At 41.0% G+C, this 15,686-nt stretch overlaps 1 protein-coding gene across 7 annotated transcripts in view; it reads right to left on the bottom strand.

The window, feature by feature from the left end:
• SMARCA1 (SWI/SNF related, matrix associated, actin dependent regulator of chromatin, subfamily a, member 1) overlaps positions 1-5,333 on the bottom strand; it is a 73,567-nt gene extending 68,234 nt beyond the window's left edge. For all 7 annotated transcript variants that reach the window (XM_004280523.4, XM_033407056.2, XM_033407055.2 and 4 more), the window contains exons 1-2: positions 4,986-5,333; positions 368-454 (exon numbers count right to left, since the gene is read on the bottom strand). In XM_004280523.4, coding sequence (XP_004280571.1) covers positions 368-454; positions 4,986-5,159 — 261 coding nt within the window. In that variant the 5' untranslated portion in view covers positions 5,160-5,333. The remainder of the gene's footprint in view (positions 1-367; positions 455-4,985) is intronic.
• Positions 5,334-15,686: the final 10,353 nt, after the last annotated feature.

Raw genomic sequence — 15,686 nt, forward strand, 5'->3', positions numbered from 1 at the left:
TTTTGTGACCTGCTTTCTCTCAGCCATATTGATATTTTATCCACTTACATTTTCACTTCGTGGATAAAATATTTCTAGCATAAAACACCCTATTATGGGGTAAAGAGTGCTAAACAAAAGTGAAGAGATGTGCCTTCCAGTCCCAACTATTCCATATCATTTCTCTGATACTTTATTTCCTCATCCGAAAGTGAGGAGATTCATTTATCCATCAAAAATCTATTATGGTGGATGATATATTAAATTACTTTTCAATTCTAAAACCTATGATTCTGTATTCATTAAACACATATATTTTTTAATCTTTCACATGTCCTCTATACAAATCAACTACTGTATTCACTATCCTAGCCAAGAACATATTTACCATTTTCTCTTCATATTCTGGATCCATTTCCTTTTCAGATTTAGAAGCTTTAGCAGCAAGTTTGAGTTGAAATGGAGAAAGGATTTTCTAGAATTTCAAAGAAAATAAATCATCAAATTGCAAAGCAAGGTCAACATTCTCATTTGAAGAAAGTAAAAAGTAATTAAATACTAAATAAATAAATCAACATGGGCCATGCCTGGACCAGTGATGAGAGCATGCCATGAACAGGGCTTATGATTAATCCAGTTCTGTGCACCTGAGGTCCAATTAAAAAAAAATCCGAAGAATTGTGAAAGCCAGCGAAATAACATTAATTAAAATAAAAACCAAAAGGTGGGAAAATGAGCCTTTTCACCTACTGTCTAATTTAAAGTGCAAGAAAGTGTATAACCACCAAATAGGAGATTTAAAATCTAGACTATTATCAACCACAAACCAAAGAATTCAAGGAAAGTAAATATTAATTCTCAGAAACACTTCTTAATGTAACAAGCCAAACTTTCAGAAGAAAAGACTGTGGTTTGTTCCTGAAAAGATATGATTTTTTAATATTGTTTTATATTCTAATTAGAACATTCAAACTGTTTTATGTACTGCAGTGCAATCATTTATATTTAAAATAATGAAATAGTACAGTTTCAAACTTTTGGTTTATGTTAATTTTCTCCTACTGGAAAGAAAACCTTTTAAAACTATTTATAAACACGAATATTTTGTAGAAGCAGTTTCTCAGGGCTATTAACTATTAACCTTTGATATTTAAAAAAACTGTAATTTAGTGAAAAGTAATATAAATCAGCTACTTTAAAATACTGAAATTATCTAGGGGGTTATCTCATACATCCTATCCTTTATAAAGACAAAGCTGGTACTTGTAAATATAAATAGATATGTAGAATACACCTCCTTCCCTGTAAGAAATCAAGAAATAAAATAATAAAAACACAAATCTACCCATTAGTACCAAAGTGGAGAGTATTCCAGTTTTAACACAGACTGCAAAGTCAAAACACAAATCTGTTTGTGAAAACTAAAGAAATTATGTCCATCTGAGCACGGCTTTTGACAGCCTGTTCCTGAAAACTTAGGTCATAAATCAACACAAGAATGTGATCTTAAACATAAGAAAAACATGGCTCCAGTAGTTAATAAATGTTTTCTAACATTTACTAAAATTTCTATTTTGAGGAAATCCAGACTAAGATTATGGAATCTGACCCTGGTCAGGGTTCTCCTTTGGAGCACTGATCAGATATTTTTCAGTTATTCTTAGCCCAAACAACAGCCATCTTGATTTACAGCATCTCATATGTATGTATGTGGGATGTTCTGAATGTAATTCTGGATGGATGAGAATAGAAACTACTAAAATGCCCTCAATACCACACTTTCAAACTGTCACATACACTAGAAACCCTATTTTATTTTCAAAGCAACAAGGAAAATTCGATAACAAAATCCACACCTTTATCATTCCCTGAAAAGCTAAATGAAATCTAGTTTTCAAGTTTCAAAATTACTTTCCCTCACATACACAAGTATATATCTAATAATGTGGGATACAAATTTCACTTATAGAAAATTAAAGCTTTATTAGAAAAACATTTTACTCTTTACTTTTTTGCTTACCTTGTGGTAGAATACCATAAAATTTTAATTATATGCTAATTAAAATTCCTAACCTTGAGCATTGCCATTAAAAGCTGTAGGTAATTACTTAATTGGCACTATCTTCCACAACAAATTTTAAAATACCTACCTTCTAAACCTTTCCATTTGTGTCTGTGTATGTTTTCACAAATAAACCCTCTCATACAAGAAAAGATAAAAGGTGACTAAGATATTCTAATGAATTCCTTATGGATTTTATCATCTGGTAGTCTAGATGCCATGAGAATGCAGCACAAGGTCACCAAGATGCCCTGTCTTAAAGACCATGACCTTTTTCTTGACATTTTCATTACCAAAAATACCAACTCTAATTTCCACAGCGTTAGGTTATCCAACTGTCACTTAAACCAAGGAAGTTCAAGAACCAGAAGGTAAGCAAAAATACCCTTCTGTAGCTAAATGTCACAAGATAATCCACTCTCATCTACTTTATGCATCACGAAAATGCTCTCATTCAGAGCCTACTTTCTTTTATTTGATACGCAATTCCAGCAAGTTTGATAATCTGGCTTCCCATTCTACAGAGAATAAAAGCTGCAGCAAATGACTTGGGAACGACCACTAGAAGAAGGCATGCTGGCAACAGCAAGAAAGGATGGCAGAAGCCCAGGACTAAAACTTAAGTTCCATTGCGCTAACAGCCCTTCTGCTTGGTGTTCAGGTTATCTCCCTCTCCCCGCTGGATCCCTTGTATTTTTGTATTTTGCAATTGTTTTAAATGAAAGGTTTTGTTACATCTATGTTCTTTATCATAAACCCATTCTTTCTGATGAAAGTAGATGAAGTGTCTAAAAAGTGATAGTTAGCCTGACAATTGAGGGAGGAGACTGAAAAATTATGAAAAAATCAACACAATACCAAAGTGTCTGGCAGGTGGTTATTTGAGGGGAAACAACCTCCTAGGTCTCAAATGCCTTTGTATCACTGTCAGAGTACAATAACTGGCGGACATGAGAAAAAGGTATTTAATCTGCACTTTTAGGACACCATTTAAGGCATCAAGGCAGTGTGTAAATATTTAGATTGGAGGGAGGTACCGATTTACTTTATTTGAAGCAATGGTACAAATGAAAGCACTCAAATAGATGTTTTGGTACTACTCAGAGTTTTAAGGAAAAATTTAAAAAGATGTAGTGACTAAATCAGTGAACTTCAGATATCCAGAAAGTTCCTTCCAGGCAGCACCTCATTTCCCTACGCTGAGCGGACAGATGAGATACTATTAGTGCAATTTCTGATCAGGCCACAGAGTTGTAGTAATATATATGCATCAACTCTCTGATTATACAGGATTTTTATTGATTCCCAGTCTCTTCACAATTCAAAAAATTTATACACCCTGGAAATTCGACAACCTTTACTGCCATACAAAAGACAGCGGAGCACTTACATTTACCCCATCTAGGGAATAAAAGGCACCTAGATGCACTCCTGAATTTCCCAACATTGATTTATACTGATGCTTGGTATTTGGCCCAGCTTTAATCATCAATATTGTCTTACCGATCCAAGTACCACACAGATCCTAATATGCGTATGTTTTCTATGGTTTTCACTTAGCACTACAATCGTCCTTCTGTTTAGTCAACCTTGTAACAGTAAAATATGTCACTGAAGCAACTGCTGAATTTAAAATTACTCTAATTCGCGGCGAAAGGTGTTAACTTCCCTCAATAGCTTTTCATTTGGTCATATAGTACCATATAATGATCCAGACAAAGCCACTGGAGATCTCTAAAGCATAATTTTAATTACCTACGGTTTTTTTTTAATTGCAATATGTCTACTCGTAAACGGAAAAAAATCCAGCCATGAAAGATCCGTTCCACAATTTTATTATACATCAAAAATCCTTATGCCCCATCCTATTTTTTTAATCTCAATTTTTTCAACGAGTTTCATAGTTTTATTTGCACGTCTCGGCCCATATGATATATGCCTTATGGAGATAATATATATTTTTCTGGATCTGGCTTTAATAGGTGTCAGAGCCGTCCCCTTACGTACATTAGCAGCAGTTCATCCTGGCGACGCTGAGTTTAAAAAAAATTTTTTTTTTAAACCTGCGTGTGTCCAGGAGCCAGCAGCGCCCACTAGGAAAGGGAGGCGGAAGCCTGGAAGGCTTGGGGCCGGATTGGGGGACCATTTGGGTGGCCCTGGAGTGAAACACTATACCGTCGGGGGCGGGGCAGGAGAGGGTGAGGGTGCACACGTTGGAAATTTTCCTAAGCCAGCGTCCACCGTGCCTCAGTTTGGGGTTTGGATTGGGAGGGGGCGGGGGTACAACGCTGAGAGCTCATTTTCTCGGGGTGACACCCCCGCCTAACTCAGCAGGCGGGGACCAAACGAACAAGGGATGATTTTTTTTTTTCCCTGCCACCCAAGGGGCCGACATTGCCAATCAAAGAAATAAAAGTCTCTCCTATCGTCCTCCGCCTTCCAACCACCGGCACCTGGAAATTCAAATTTCAAAAAAAATAAGCCCCCAGCAAAACCCCTTTTGCGCGAGTGTGGGATTGAAGGGCCCAGATTTCCCAGGCAGAGGCCGACGGGAAGGGGGGGGAGAGGGAGCGAGCGAGAGGAGAGGGAGAGGCGGAGGCTTTTTCCTGCACGGCCCCATCCCCCACCCCGTTACCCCAGTTCCGGGAACGCGAGGCGGGCCGGGGGCTGTGGAGGGGCTCCCCAGCCCCCAAGTCCCGGGATAACGGGCACCCGCCACCCCGCGCCGCGCCCGCGCCCCGCCCCCGGCCTCCAGGAGGCGTAAAGGGAAGGGGGAGGGGAGCGAATGCTAGACTGTTCCGCCGCCCCCACCCCGCGCGCCCGCCGCCCCCAGCCCAGCCGAGCTCCGCGGGTACCTGTCGGCGCCCAAAGGTCAGGGTTTGGGCCCCTCGGAGGGGCCCGGCGCAGAATTTGTCCACCGCACACACACCCCCTTCCTATTTACCTCCTTCTTCTTCTCGCCCTTCTGCTTGGCCACGGTGGCTTCGGTGGCCGCGGCGGCCGCTCCCTCCTCCTTAGAGGTGGACGGCCCCGGCTGCTCGTCCTCTATGACCACAATCGTGGCGGTCGCATCAGAGGCTGCCACGGTGGCTGCCACTGCGGCGGTGTCCGGCTCCATGGCGTTGGAGCGGGAACGAGGAGGGGGACGAGCAAGGGGACGAGGGCTCCTGGGCGGCGGCAGTGGCTGCACTGGAAAGAGCTAGATGGAGCAAGGGTGGGGAATCACTGGCTTCCAACCCCTTCACTCGGGCCCCCCTTCTTTAAATAACCCTCAACCCTGCCCCACTTCCGTCCACCCACCCTACGTCATGGCCTCCCCCCGTCACCCTCCCCCCTTCCTCCACCCCCCCCTCAACGATCGCGAGACTCCCCCTCCCCACCCGGAGCCCGGGCCGGCACCGCACGACCAACTGTTGCCTGAGCGTGGGGCGCAGACAGGGGTGGAGGCGGGAACCCACAGCCCGCGGCCCCCTAAAAATCTCCTTCCCCACACGCCCCCAACAGTCAGCCTCAGCTCCCCTCGCAGATGTGTGCAGAAAGAATCCTCTTCCCCTTAAATCTGCTCTTTGTACCTCGGGGCGCTCTCCCCTTCTTGCACAAAGAACTTTTCCTCTGCTTATAACTGTACTGTAGAAGGTCTGTCTCACCATTTGCAAAGCCCAGAACCCCTCTGGGGACTTCCCTTTCCCAGGTCCCCAAAGGGGGACTGGTGGTGCTCTTCCCACCTTCGTAAATTCTGCAGAAGCACAAGCACTCCTTCAATCTCTAGATTGCAGCTGCAAACATTCACTTACAAGGCAAAGCGTGACCTGGGTTTTACGTATATTCGCTCTGTTTTCCAGTCTGATACCTCTCGGATGGCCAATGTGCAGGAGCCCTTCTTTTGCCTTCACCACTGAATTTTAAAAGTCCTGGGGATCAAGGTCAAGGTCCCCACAGAACCTCGGGCAACTCATGGTAGGTGCCTAATACTAATAATTGGGTTGAGTTATTGTGTTTTTTTGTGTATTTTATTCGTATCCCCGTTGTTATTTAGTAGTAATTCAACACCAATAATATGCATGACCACGGATATAAAAGCATTTTGTAAAGGGTATGCAAATGTCAGTTATTAAATATTATTGTTTCTATTTCTCCCCACCAGTTATTTTGATCAATAACGGGAAGATTAACATCTTAGTCTTAAAATTCCAGTCATTAGGGACAAAAGATAGGAAAACATATAAAACACAGTATACCAAACAACAATCACAAAACATACAATTTCCAAAATGAAGCAAGTATTTTCCAAAGTGGAAAGAAATCATGATTAATTTCCCTTAACACACCTTCCTGAATTCCCAATCTGAAATCAAGTGTGATTTCTGCAAAGAGCAGGAAGGCACACAATTGTCCCCCAAATATATCCCTTTTTCCTGGGGATAATACCCTAAATTCCCTTTTGTTTTAAAGCTGTGACTCCTTAATGTGCAGAAACCTTGTGAGATTTTAGCTGGTTTTGATCATTTACACCTTAATGTGAATGAGTGTGAGATCCTGTCCAGGGACTGGTTTTGAACAGAGAAAAAGAGGCAAAGAGCAAGACAGGAGATTGAAGGAGTGTGCCACTGAGAGGAAAGGAGAGGCTGGTGGTTCTAGTTTTGCTCTGATTTTACTTTCATTATATTCTTCTCATTTACTTTAGATTTTTCCCCCAGTGCCCACGTTTCTCACCCTGAAGTACACGTGTACTATCCAACAGGTATACGGAGTCTAAGTATTAAAAATACTCCATATTTCTGAAGCGTCAACTGTAGTCCAAAAGTGGAATGGAATTAAGTCACTTAACAGGTCATTTGAAACACGATTTTTTAAAAAAATTATTTATTTATTTTTGGCTGCATTGGGTCTTCGTTGCTGAGCACTGGCTTTCTCTGGTTGCAGCAAGCGGGGGGCCACTCTTCGCTGTGGTGCGCGGGCTTCTCATGGCGGTGGCTTCTCCCGCTGCGGAGCACGGGCTCTAGGTGCACAGGCTTCAGTAGCTGTGGCACGCAGGCTCAGCAGTTGAGGCGCACGGGCTTAGCTGCTCCGCGGCATGTGGGATCTTCCTGGACCAGGGTTCGAATCCACGTCCCCTGCATTGGCAGGCGGATTCTTAACCACTGCGCCACCAGGGAAGCCTAAAACACAATTTTTTTTAATTAAAATGTGTAGATGTATTAAGGAATGAACTGCAGAATTTGAAGTATCTCCAAATAAAAGCTTGAGACTTCCAGTTGGATATCCTACCCCTTCCCCACTAACTGTTCAGTCTCCTCAGTCATTCAGAGTTGTCTGGTGGGAAAGTTCAAGAAGCGCTGAGAGAGAAGGATGCTGCAATGCATGCATCCACCTGACTTGAGAAGGACCTTCCAGATGAGGGCAATGGAAGAGTTCTTTATTACCAAACTGCAGCTGTGGGAGGATAGAAGTCCCCTTTCATTGCCTGGGGCTTCAAAGGAGAAAGACTCAAGAAATATTCGTTGTGTATTGATGTGTTCCTGCTTGCAAGTGTACTTTATCCTATTGTATTTCTCACTGCCAATGTATGGTATTTCAGATACATCGTGGGCTAAATGCACTTTTGTGAGGAAATCTGGGAAACTCACATCCTTTCCTAACACCTTTTCTGTGGGAACATGTGTTCCAAGTTCCAAAAAAAGAATTTAGAAATTAATTTGGGGGATACATTGGCAATTTTTCTTGTATGTATAATGCATCTTCCTTTTCGAGATGATGCGGCTGAAAGTGCTACCAAGTATAAGTTTGGCTGGAAAGGTCAATGCTTGGTCCATAGACCTTGCCACTGGATTCATGTAAATATTGCCCTTTGGCTTGTGGCAACAACTGCTATTTACAGAGCATGTGCTATCCTTATTTGCAAATCTGCCTAAAATTCATGATCTGTAGACTTTGTTCTGCAAGAGTCACCTCATTTCTGATCCTACTCAACACCTTGCCCTGTCTGCTACTACTTTCCCGAATTATGTCTTTTCATTTGAAATGGTCTTGAATTGCTCTGCAACGTTGAGGTTGGAGAACAAAGCAAATTTTTTTTATAGAGAACCATGGGGTCATATTTGGGAACCTCAAAACAAATCCTAGTCTATAGGACAGGACAATACGTCCATTTGGCAGATGGTGAATATTGTAGAAGTTATCCAATAGTCATTTTCACATAGCCAAACTTGTTTAGTAGCTACCAGAATGCGTGTCCAGTGGTGGTATTAAATACTTTTATAAAGTTCATAAAGCAAGGTCAAGGGCATTCATAAAGGCAAGGTCAGGGGCGTTCCTTCTCTATCCAGTATCTGAAATTTATCACTGAAACTACAGTACGACAAAAAACCACATTGTGATCCCACTGATCAATGTTCTTCAGAAGCTGGTACAAAGGATTCTGGTGACAGTATCTTGCTTGCCACTCTAGTGACCATTCTGTTCATATCAGTGAGCTTCTTCACCATTCTTGTCAAAGACATTTATGATAGTGGCATTTTTAAACAAATTTTGTGATGCATGCACACTTTGGTTTTAGAATTATTTTTAATAAATTTATTTTATTTATTTATTTTTGGCTGCATTGGGTCTTCGTTGCTGCGCGCGGGCTTTCTCTAGTTGTGGTGAGCAGGGGCTACTCTTTGTTGTGGTGCGCGTACTTCTCATTGCGGTGGCTTCTCTTGTTGCAGAGCACTGGCTCTAGGCGCATGGGCTTCAGTAGTTGTGGCTCACGGGCTTAGTTGCTCTGTGACATGTGGGATCTTCTTGGACCAGGGCTCGAATCCATGTCCCCTGCATTGGCAGGCGGATTCTTAACCACTGCACCACCAGGGAAGTCCCAATAGTGACATTTTTGAAAATGTGTTGTTTTCTCGGTGCTCTGTGTGTCAAGGAAAAGGTGATGGTAATAGCTAGTATACGTCTACCATTTCTTGAGTACCCACTATTGTATCAGGCACTGTGCTAGGTTCTTTACATATGATATTGCTAATCCTCCTGGTAATTTTATGAAATGAATATTATTATCCCTATTTTACAGATCAGAAAACAGAGGCTTAGAGAGGCTAAACAACTCATCTGAGGTCCAAGGCTGGTGAATGACAGAAGGCAGATTCAAATCCCAGACTGTCTGGCTCCAAACCTCACCTTTATTAAGTACTCTCTTCTTCACAAGGCTTCCTCCTTGACAGTAGAAATCATGTTGAGAAAATGACGGAAAAATATTTCTGCCGATTGTCTCCATGGTGTTCACTCTGGGTTTATTAGAAGAAACTGTCACTCTTAAGGCTCTGGTTTTATATATAGCCAGATAATTTCTTTAGCTCCATGTAAAAGTTGTTGTAAAGTAGAAGTTGGAGAATAACTTGGGATTCTTGCATGTACCCAAAGTAAATTCTTGGAACAGGAATGAACTCAGGACAGTTAGAGGTCAGGGAGTGGGGAAAACCTAACAACTTAGATGTCCAAGAAGAAGTGTTTGGCAGAATATTGTATAGTACATTCATAAATGGGATACTAAGTGGTCATTATGAACAATTATGTAATATATATTTGATGACATGCAAATATGCTTCTAATATATTTCTCAGTAAAAAAAAAGGCAAACAAGAAAACAGAGTGATCCCATTTTTGCAAAAAGATAGAAATTATTTACATAAGTAGATTTCCACAAAGGAAAAGTCTGGAAGGTTCCACTCTAAATGTTAACAGTAGTTACAGCAAGGTGGTGGGATTATGTGTGACTTTTTTCTTATTTTTGCTTTTCTAATCCTAATTTTCCTCCATGAAGGTATTCATGCTTATATAATAAATAACATATATATATATATATATAACTGAATCACTTTGCTGTACACCTGAAACTAACACAATATTGTAAAACTTCAATTAAAAATACAGAGAAAAATAACATTTTCACAAGTGAATCAAAAAATATTGCTGAAAACTTGACAGGTTGAAATAATCCCTAACGGAAGGAGTAGGAGCTAGTAGACAGGGTAAGTCAAAAAGGGACTATTTCATACTGAAGAGACAATGCAGTTATTTCATGTGTAATGTAAAAGAAGAAATATAAATTACTGTGCTGTTTACAGTAATGTTACCGGGTTAAGGAACTGTTTTTTGGTGGTTTTTTTTGACTTTATCGTTTTAAGTTGCGTGTAAAAGAATTTTTTTTTTACTTCTAAAAGTTATCACACAAAACCTAGCTCAGGAAAAAGTTATAGCCAGATTTTTTAAATACTTCCCACCCTGAAATTCTACACACACCATGCAAGCCCTAAAACATGAAACACATGCTAAGTAATCTGAATTGGATTTGCTAAAACCAAATGGTGAATATTATTAGAGGCAGAATAGCCAATTATTACCAGCTTGGGCTCTAGAGTTGGAAAGACTTGGAGTTCGAATTCTACCAAATTATTTAACCTCTCTAAGCCTCAGATTTGCATCTGTAAAATGGATATAATACCTAACTCAAAGTGGCTTTATGAGGACTTAATGTAAAAGTATACGTAAAACATTTAGCATGGTCTTGGCATGTAATATGCATTCAATGGATGGTAGTTAACAAAAAGAAAAGCAGGGTGATGCTTTGAGTTTCAGACTGAGCCAAGGAAAAAGCCAGGATATGAGAAAGTCCAGAACTAAAGTCCTAAACTAAATTGGGGATAAGGCAGAATTGTTGTTTGCCAAGTGATTTTCTCTGTTCGTTATCATTTATTAGGGTCAGCAATTTGGTGCAATCACACTTCCTCGAAGGTAAGTTATGAAAAAGGCAGTAAGTGAGGGAGAAGAGGGTCAGGACACCTCCCTGCTTAGAATATGACCTCCTTGAGGACAGGGACCGTATCTAATTCATCTTTGCTTAAAGGCTACATGAAATGAGGTGGAGGGAAGGGGGTCCAGGGGCTGGCTCCCCAGTGGCATTGTGTCTTCCACCCTCCACACATACCCTTCAGGTGTTATGTTGCCCTCTGTGGTTTCTCCCACTTTTCCTCTTTTAATTTTGCCCTAGGTGTCCATTTCGGACAGATTTCATATTCATAATAATATATTTATAAAACACTTTTCAAGGCTCTTTTACAGCTTACCCACTCTGTGTTAAACAGTATATCAAGGAGTATGATGACTTGCAGAGAAAATGGATTAGGCTCGTCTAGAGCCTCGACCAGTGGTCTCAAACATTAACACACCAGCATCACCTGGAGGGCTTGTTAAACACAGATGGCTGGACCCACTCCAAGACTTTCAGAATCGATGGGTTTGGGGTGTGGCTAGGAATTTGCCTTTCTAACAAGTTCCCAGGTGATGCTGATGCTGCTGGTCCAGGGACCACACTTTAGAACCAGTGACTTAGAACAGAGCTCAGCAAACTTTTTCTGTAAAGGACCAGATAGTGCATATTTCAGGCTTTGTGGGCCAAAAGGTCTTTGTTATAACCATTAAACTCTGCCGCTATAGCATGAAAGCAGCCATAGACTATAGGTAAATTGTGAGCATGGCCGGGGTCCAATAAAACTTTATTTATGGACACTGAAATTTGAATTTCATGTGATGACATATTATTCCTTTTTTGACTTTTTCAACAATTAAAAAATATAAAAACAATTCTTAGGTCGAGGTCATACAAAAATGGGCATCAAGCTGTGTTTGCTGAACGTACCTGAAAGAGAACTCATTATCTAAGGAAGATAAAACAAACACAAGTGGAAAAAAGAGGCATAACAAAGCAATAAACATGTGAGTAGGTGTTTAACCTTGATAGTAATCAGGGAAATGCAAATTAAAACCACAATAAGATACCGCTACACATCCACTACAATGGCTACATTTTTTTAAAGATTAACAATACCAAGAGTTGGGATGAGAAGCAATGGGGACTCTCATGTAGTGCGGGTGAGAGTGTAAATTGTATAACCACTTTGGAAACCAGTTTGGCATTATTTACCAGCGCTGAACACACATGTACCCTATCATGGCAGAGAAATGGAGACGTGCCACCCAGATTCTCCTTCAATAAAGGACATTCTGTGCAGATATGGGGAATGCCATCAACAGATAACTTCCAGCTGCCAGCTCCTTGAAGGTCTGCCTTAGCTGCAGAGAGTTGCTTTGCCCAGGGTCATACTCTTCCTAAGATGAATGAGCAAGACAGGCGTGTCAATGAGCCAGGCCTGACACAGAGCACACTGATGGGCACTACTTGTTCTGAAGCTCCACACCAAGTTGGCTCAAGCTTTGTCAGACTTGGGTCACAGTTCACCTTCTCCCTCGGCCCAATCCTCCTTCCTCTGCCTTTCTTTCATGGAGGTTGGTCCTAATAAACATCTTGTACTCAATACCCCATCTCAGGTTTTGCTTCTGGAGAGCCCAACCTATGACACCTTTGACCCAGTAATTCCACTAGGATAATATACCCTAGAGAAAATCATTCTTATGTACACCAAAATCTATGTACAAGAATATTCATAGCGACTTTCGTTTATAATAGCCAAATGCTGGAAACCGGGCTTCCCTGGTGGTGCAGTGGTTGAGAGACCGCCTGCCGATGCAGGGGACACGGGTTCGTGCCCCAGTCCGGGAAGATCCCACATGCCACGGAGCGGCTGGGCCCATGAGCCATGGCCGCTGAGCCTGCGCGTCCGGAGCCTGTGCTCCACAACGGGAGAGGCCACAACAGTGAGAGGCCCGTGTACCGCAAAAAAAAAAAAATGCTGGAAACCACCCAAATGTCCATCAGCAGGAGAATGAATTTGATGTATTCACATGATGAAATATTATACATCAATGAAAATGGCAGCAATATATATCTACATGCATGACACAATATGGAGTGAAATAAGCAAGATATAAAAAGAGTGCCTACTATATGATGCCATCCATTAAAAGTTCAAAATCAGGCGAAAGTATTTATGGCTGCCTTCATAATTGACAAAAATATAAACAAAAGCAAATAAATGCTTACCACAGAAGTCAAGATAGTAATGTGCAGGTATGATCTTCAAAAATTTTAACTGGTGTGACTCAAATCCAATTGGATAGAAGCTTTTATACCTCATGAGAGTATGCTGGCTCAATACCAACACTGGTTTAATTCTGGGTGGTGGAAGAAGGGGTGGTCAGAGAGAGAGGCACCTGGTTTGGAGGTGTCTTCCAAAATGCCAACAATGTTTGGTTTCTTGACCTGGCTAGAGGTTACATGGGCATCCACATGGTAGTAATTTGTTAAACTGTACATACGTATTTTATGCACATTAAAAGCAGGAAAAAATAGACATACTATAGGAAAATATAAATGCTTTATAAACATTTACTTTAAAAAGTATAACTGTAATGGAGAACAGTATGGAGGTTCCTTAAAAAACTACAAATAGAACTACCATATGACACAGCAATCCCACTACTGGGCATATACCCTGAGAAAACCATAATTCAAGAAGAGTCATGTACCAAAATGTTCATTGCAGCTCTATTTACAATAGCCCGGAGATGGAAACAACCTAAGTGTCCATCATCAGATGAATGGATAAAGAAGATGTGGCACATATATACAATGGAATATTACTCAACCATAAAAAGAAACGAAATTGAGCTATTTGTAATGAGGTGGATAGACCTAGAGTCTGTCATACAGAGTGAAGTAAGTCAGAAAGAGAAAGACAAATACCATATGCTAACACATATATATGGAATTTAAGAAAAAAAAATGTCATGAAGAACCTAGGGGTAGGACAGGTATAAAGACACAGACCTACTAGAGAATGGACTTGAGGATATGGGGAGGGGGAAGGGTAAGAAAAAATAAAAAAATAAAAAGTATAACTGTAAAGCACTGAGGAGATGGTGGGGGAGTGAAGGTAAGAATGATCAGAGCTCATCGTGTGCTAGCTCACTGTGTGCTTATTTGTTCTGTAACAATATGTTATAAAACAGATCTTGAGAAATTCCAAGACATTCTATAAAGAGTTACAGAGAGAGAACCACTGTTGTTCAGAGGGAGCATTCTTTTCCAGCTGAGAGGTAACAGGAGGAAAGCTTCAAAGAAAAAGGACTATTTGAGGTGAGCATTGAAGAATAGGGACGATTCCAGCAGGTACCGCTGCAAAGGAGGTTTGGGGGAAAGACAGCTTTAATGAGATGTAAGGAAGAATGAATCACTTGTGATCAAGAAATTAGATAAATTGATGAGAGCAGCATTTCCCAACTTGTTTTGCTGCTTAACATCCTTCGATGTTAGAAAATTTAGGAAATTCTGAATCATACGTTATTTTCTGCAAGAGATACCTATATTGAATAACTACTGTGCTAGGTGCTAGGTATACAGCCATAGCAAAACAGACACTGTCATGGAGTTTACACCGACTATACTGGGACTTAATTTCTTTCTACAGGCACCATTCTCCCTGAGAGCAGAAAACAATCTAGACTCATCCATGTAAACTCAGTCAATTCGATGTTGTTTTTGTGTGTGTGTCATTTCATATTTAAACTCGGTCAGATTTAGGAGTACCCTCCCTCCCTCCTTCATGACCCTCACGTTGATTTTGAACTCCAGAGTTTATGTAAGACTGAAATAGCAGTGGTGGGGAGGAGGTGTCCACTTCTTAGGCTCTTGATATATTCTGCACTGGCCTTCCCTGAGATGTACGGTCACCCTGTCATCCATTCCTGCTGCCATCTGTGAAGGTGGCCAACTCTGCCTCAGGGCTCTAATCGCCCCGGTTCCTACTGCCGCCCAACGCCGCTTCCCCTTGTCATAACCACAAGACTCCAGCTTCTAAGTTTTCTTTTCCTATTTGCCTCCTTCTTCTCAGTTCTGAGGCTCTTAGGATGGAGGGATAGAGTGAGTAACATAACACATCTTGCCCAGCAAGTATTCTTCCAAAATCTTTCTCTCTTACACCCTGGACCGAGACATGAAACAATAACCTAAAAACAAAGAGTATGTTCTGCCCTTCTTTTGTGACATCTGCATTGGAATTGAGACCAGCCTCCTGTGTCACGTCCTGCCTCAAAAGGTCACAGGGTTGAGGTTAGAAGAGAGCTTGGGTAATCTTTATAGATCACCCCTTGGATCCATCAGGGTATAGATTAAATGCCGCAAATAGATAAAAACTGCATTCAAGACTTGGTTGGAATCCTTGAATTTTGTGCTTTAAAAAAAATATCAGCTTGCTTATTACTTTAATAATTTTTGTGTTTAACCTCCAGATGATGATATCAGAGAGATGGTTTTACTTTGCAGATGTGGCTAAATTTTATTCCTGATAAACAAAAAACTGAGTTGAATTCAGCCATAACTCTATTTTCTCTTTTAGGGTTTTCAAATTACTAGAGAAATCTTTATGTGCTATGTAAGAATTTTGATCAGATAAATGCAGCTTATGGGCCTGATGAGTATCGCCTTGAGAATTTGTAGAATTTTAATCATTTTTCCGGTCTGTATTTCAACATCAGCATCCCTTTGATTCTTTGCGGATATATGTCAAACAGCTCATGACCAGTAAAAAATAATTTAACACTCTATAAAGGTCAAGACTGAGATGGCAAGTTAGAAGTATTCAGCTGGATGATCAAAAGAGTACCTGAGTCATGAGCACACCCATCTGACTGCCACTAGCCACTG

This window comes from Orcinus orca, chromosome X (assembly GCF_937001465.1).
Source record: "Orcinus orca chromosome X, mOrcOrc1.1, whole genome shotgun sequence".
Taxonomy (NCBI): Eukaryota; Metazoa; Chordata; class Mammalia; order Artiodactyla; family Delphinidae; genus Orcinus; species Orcinus orca.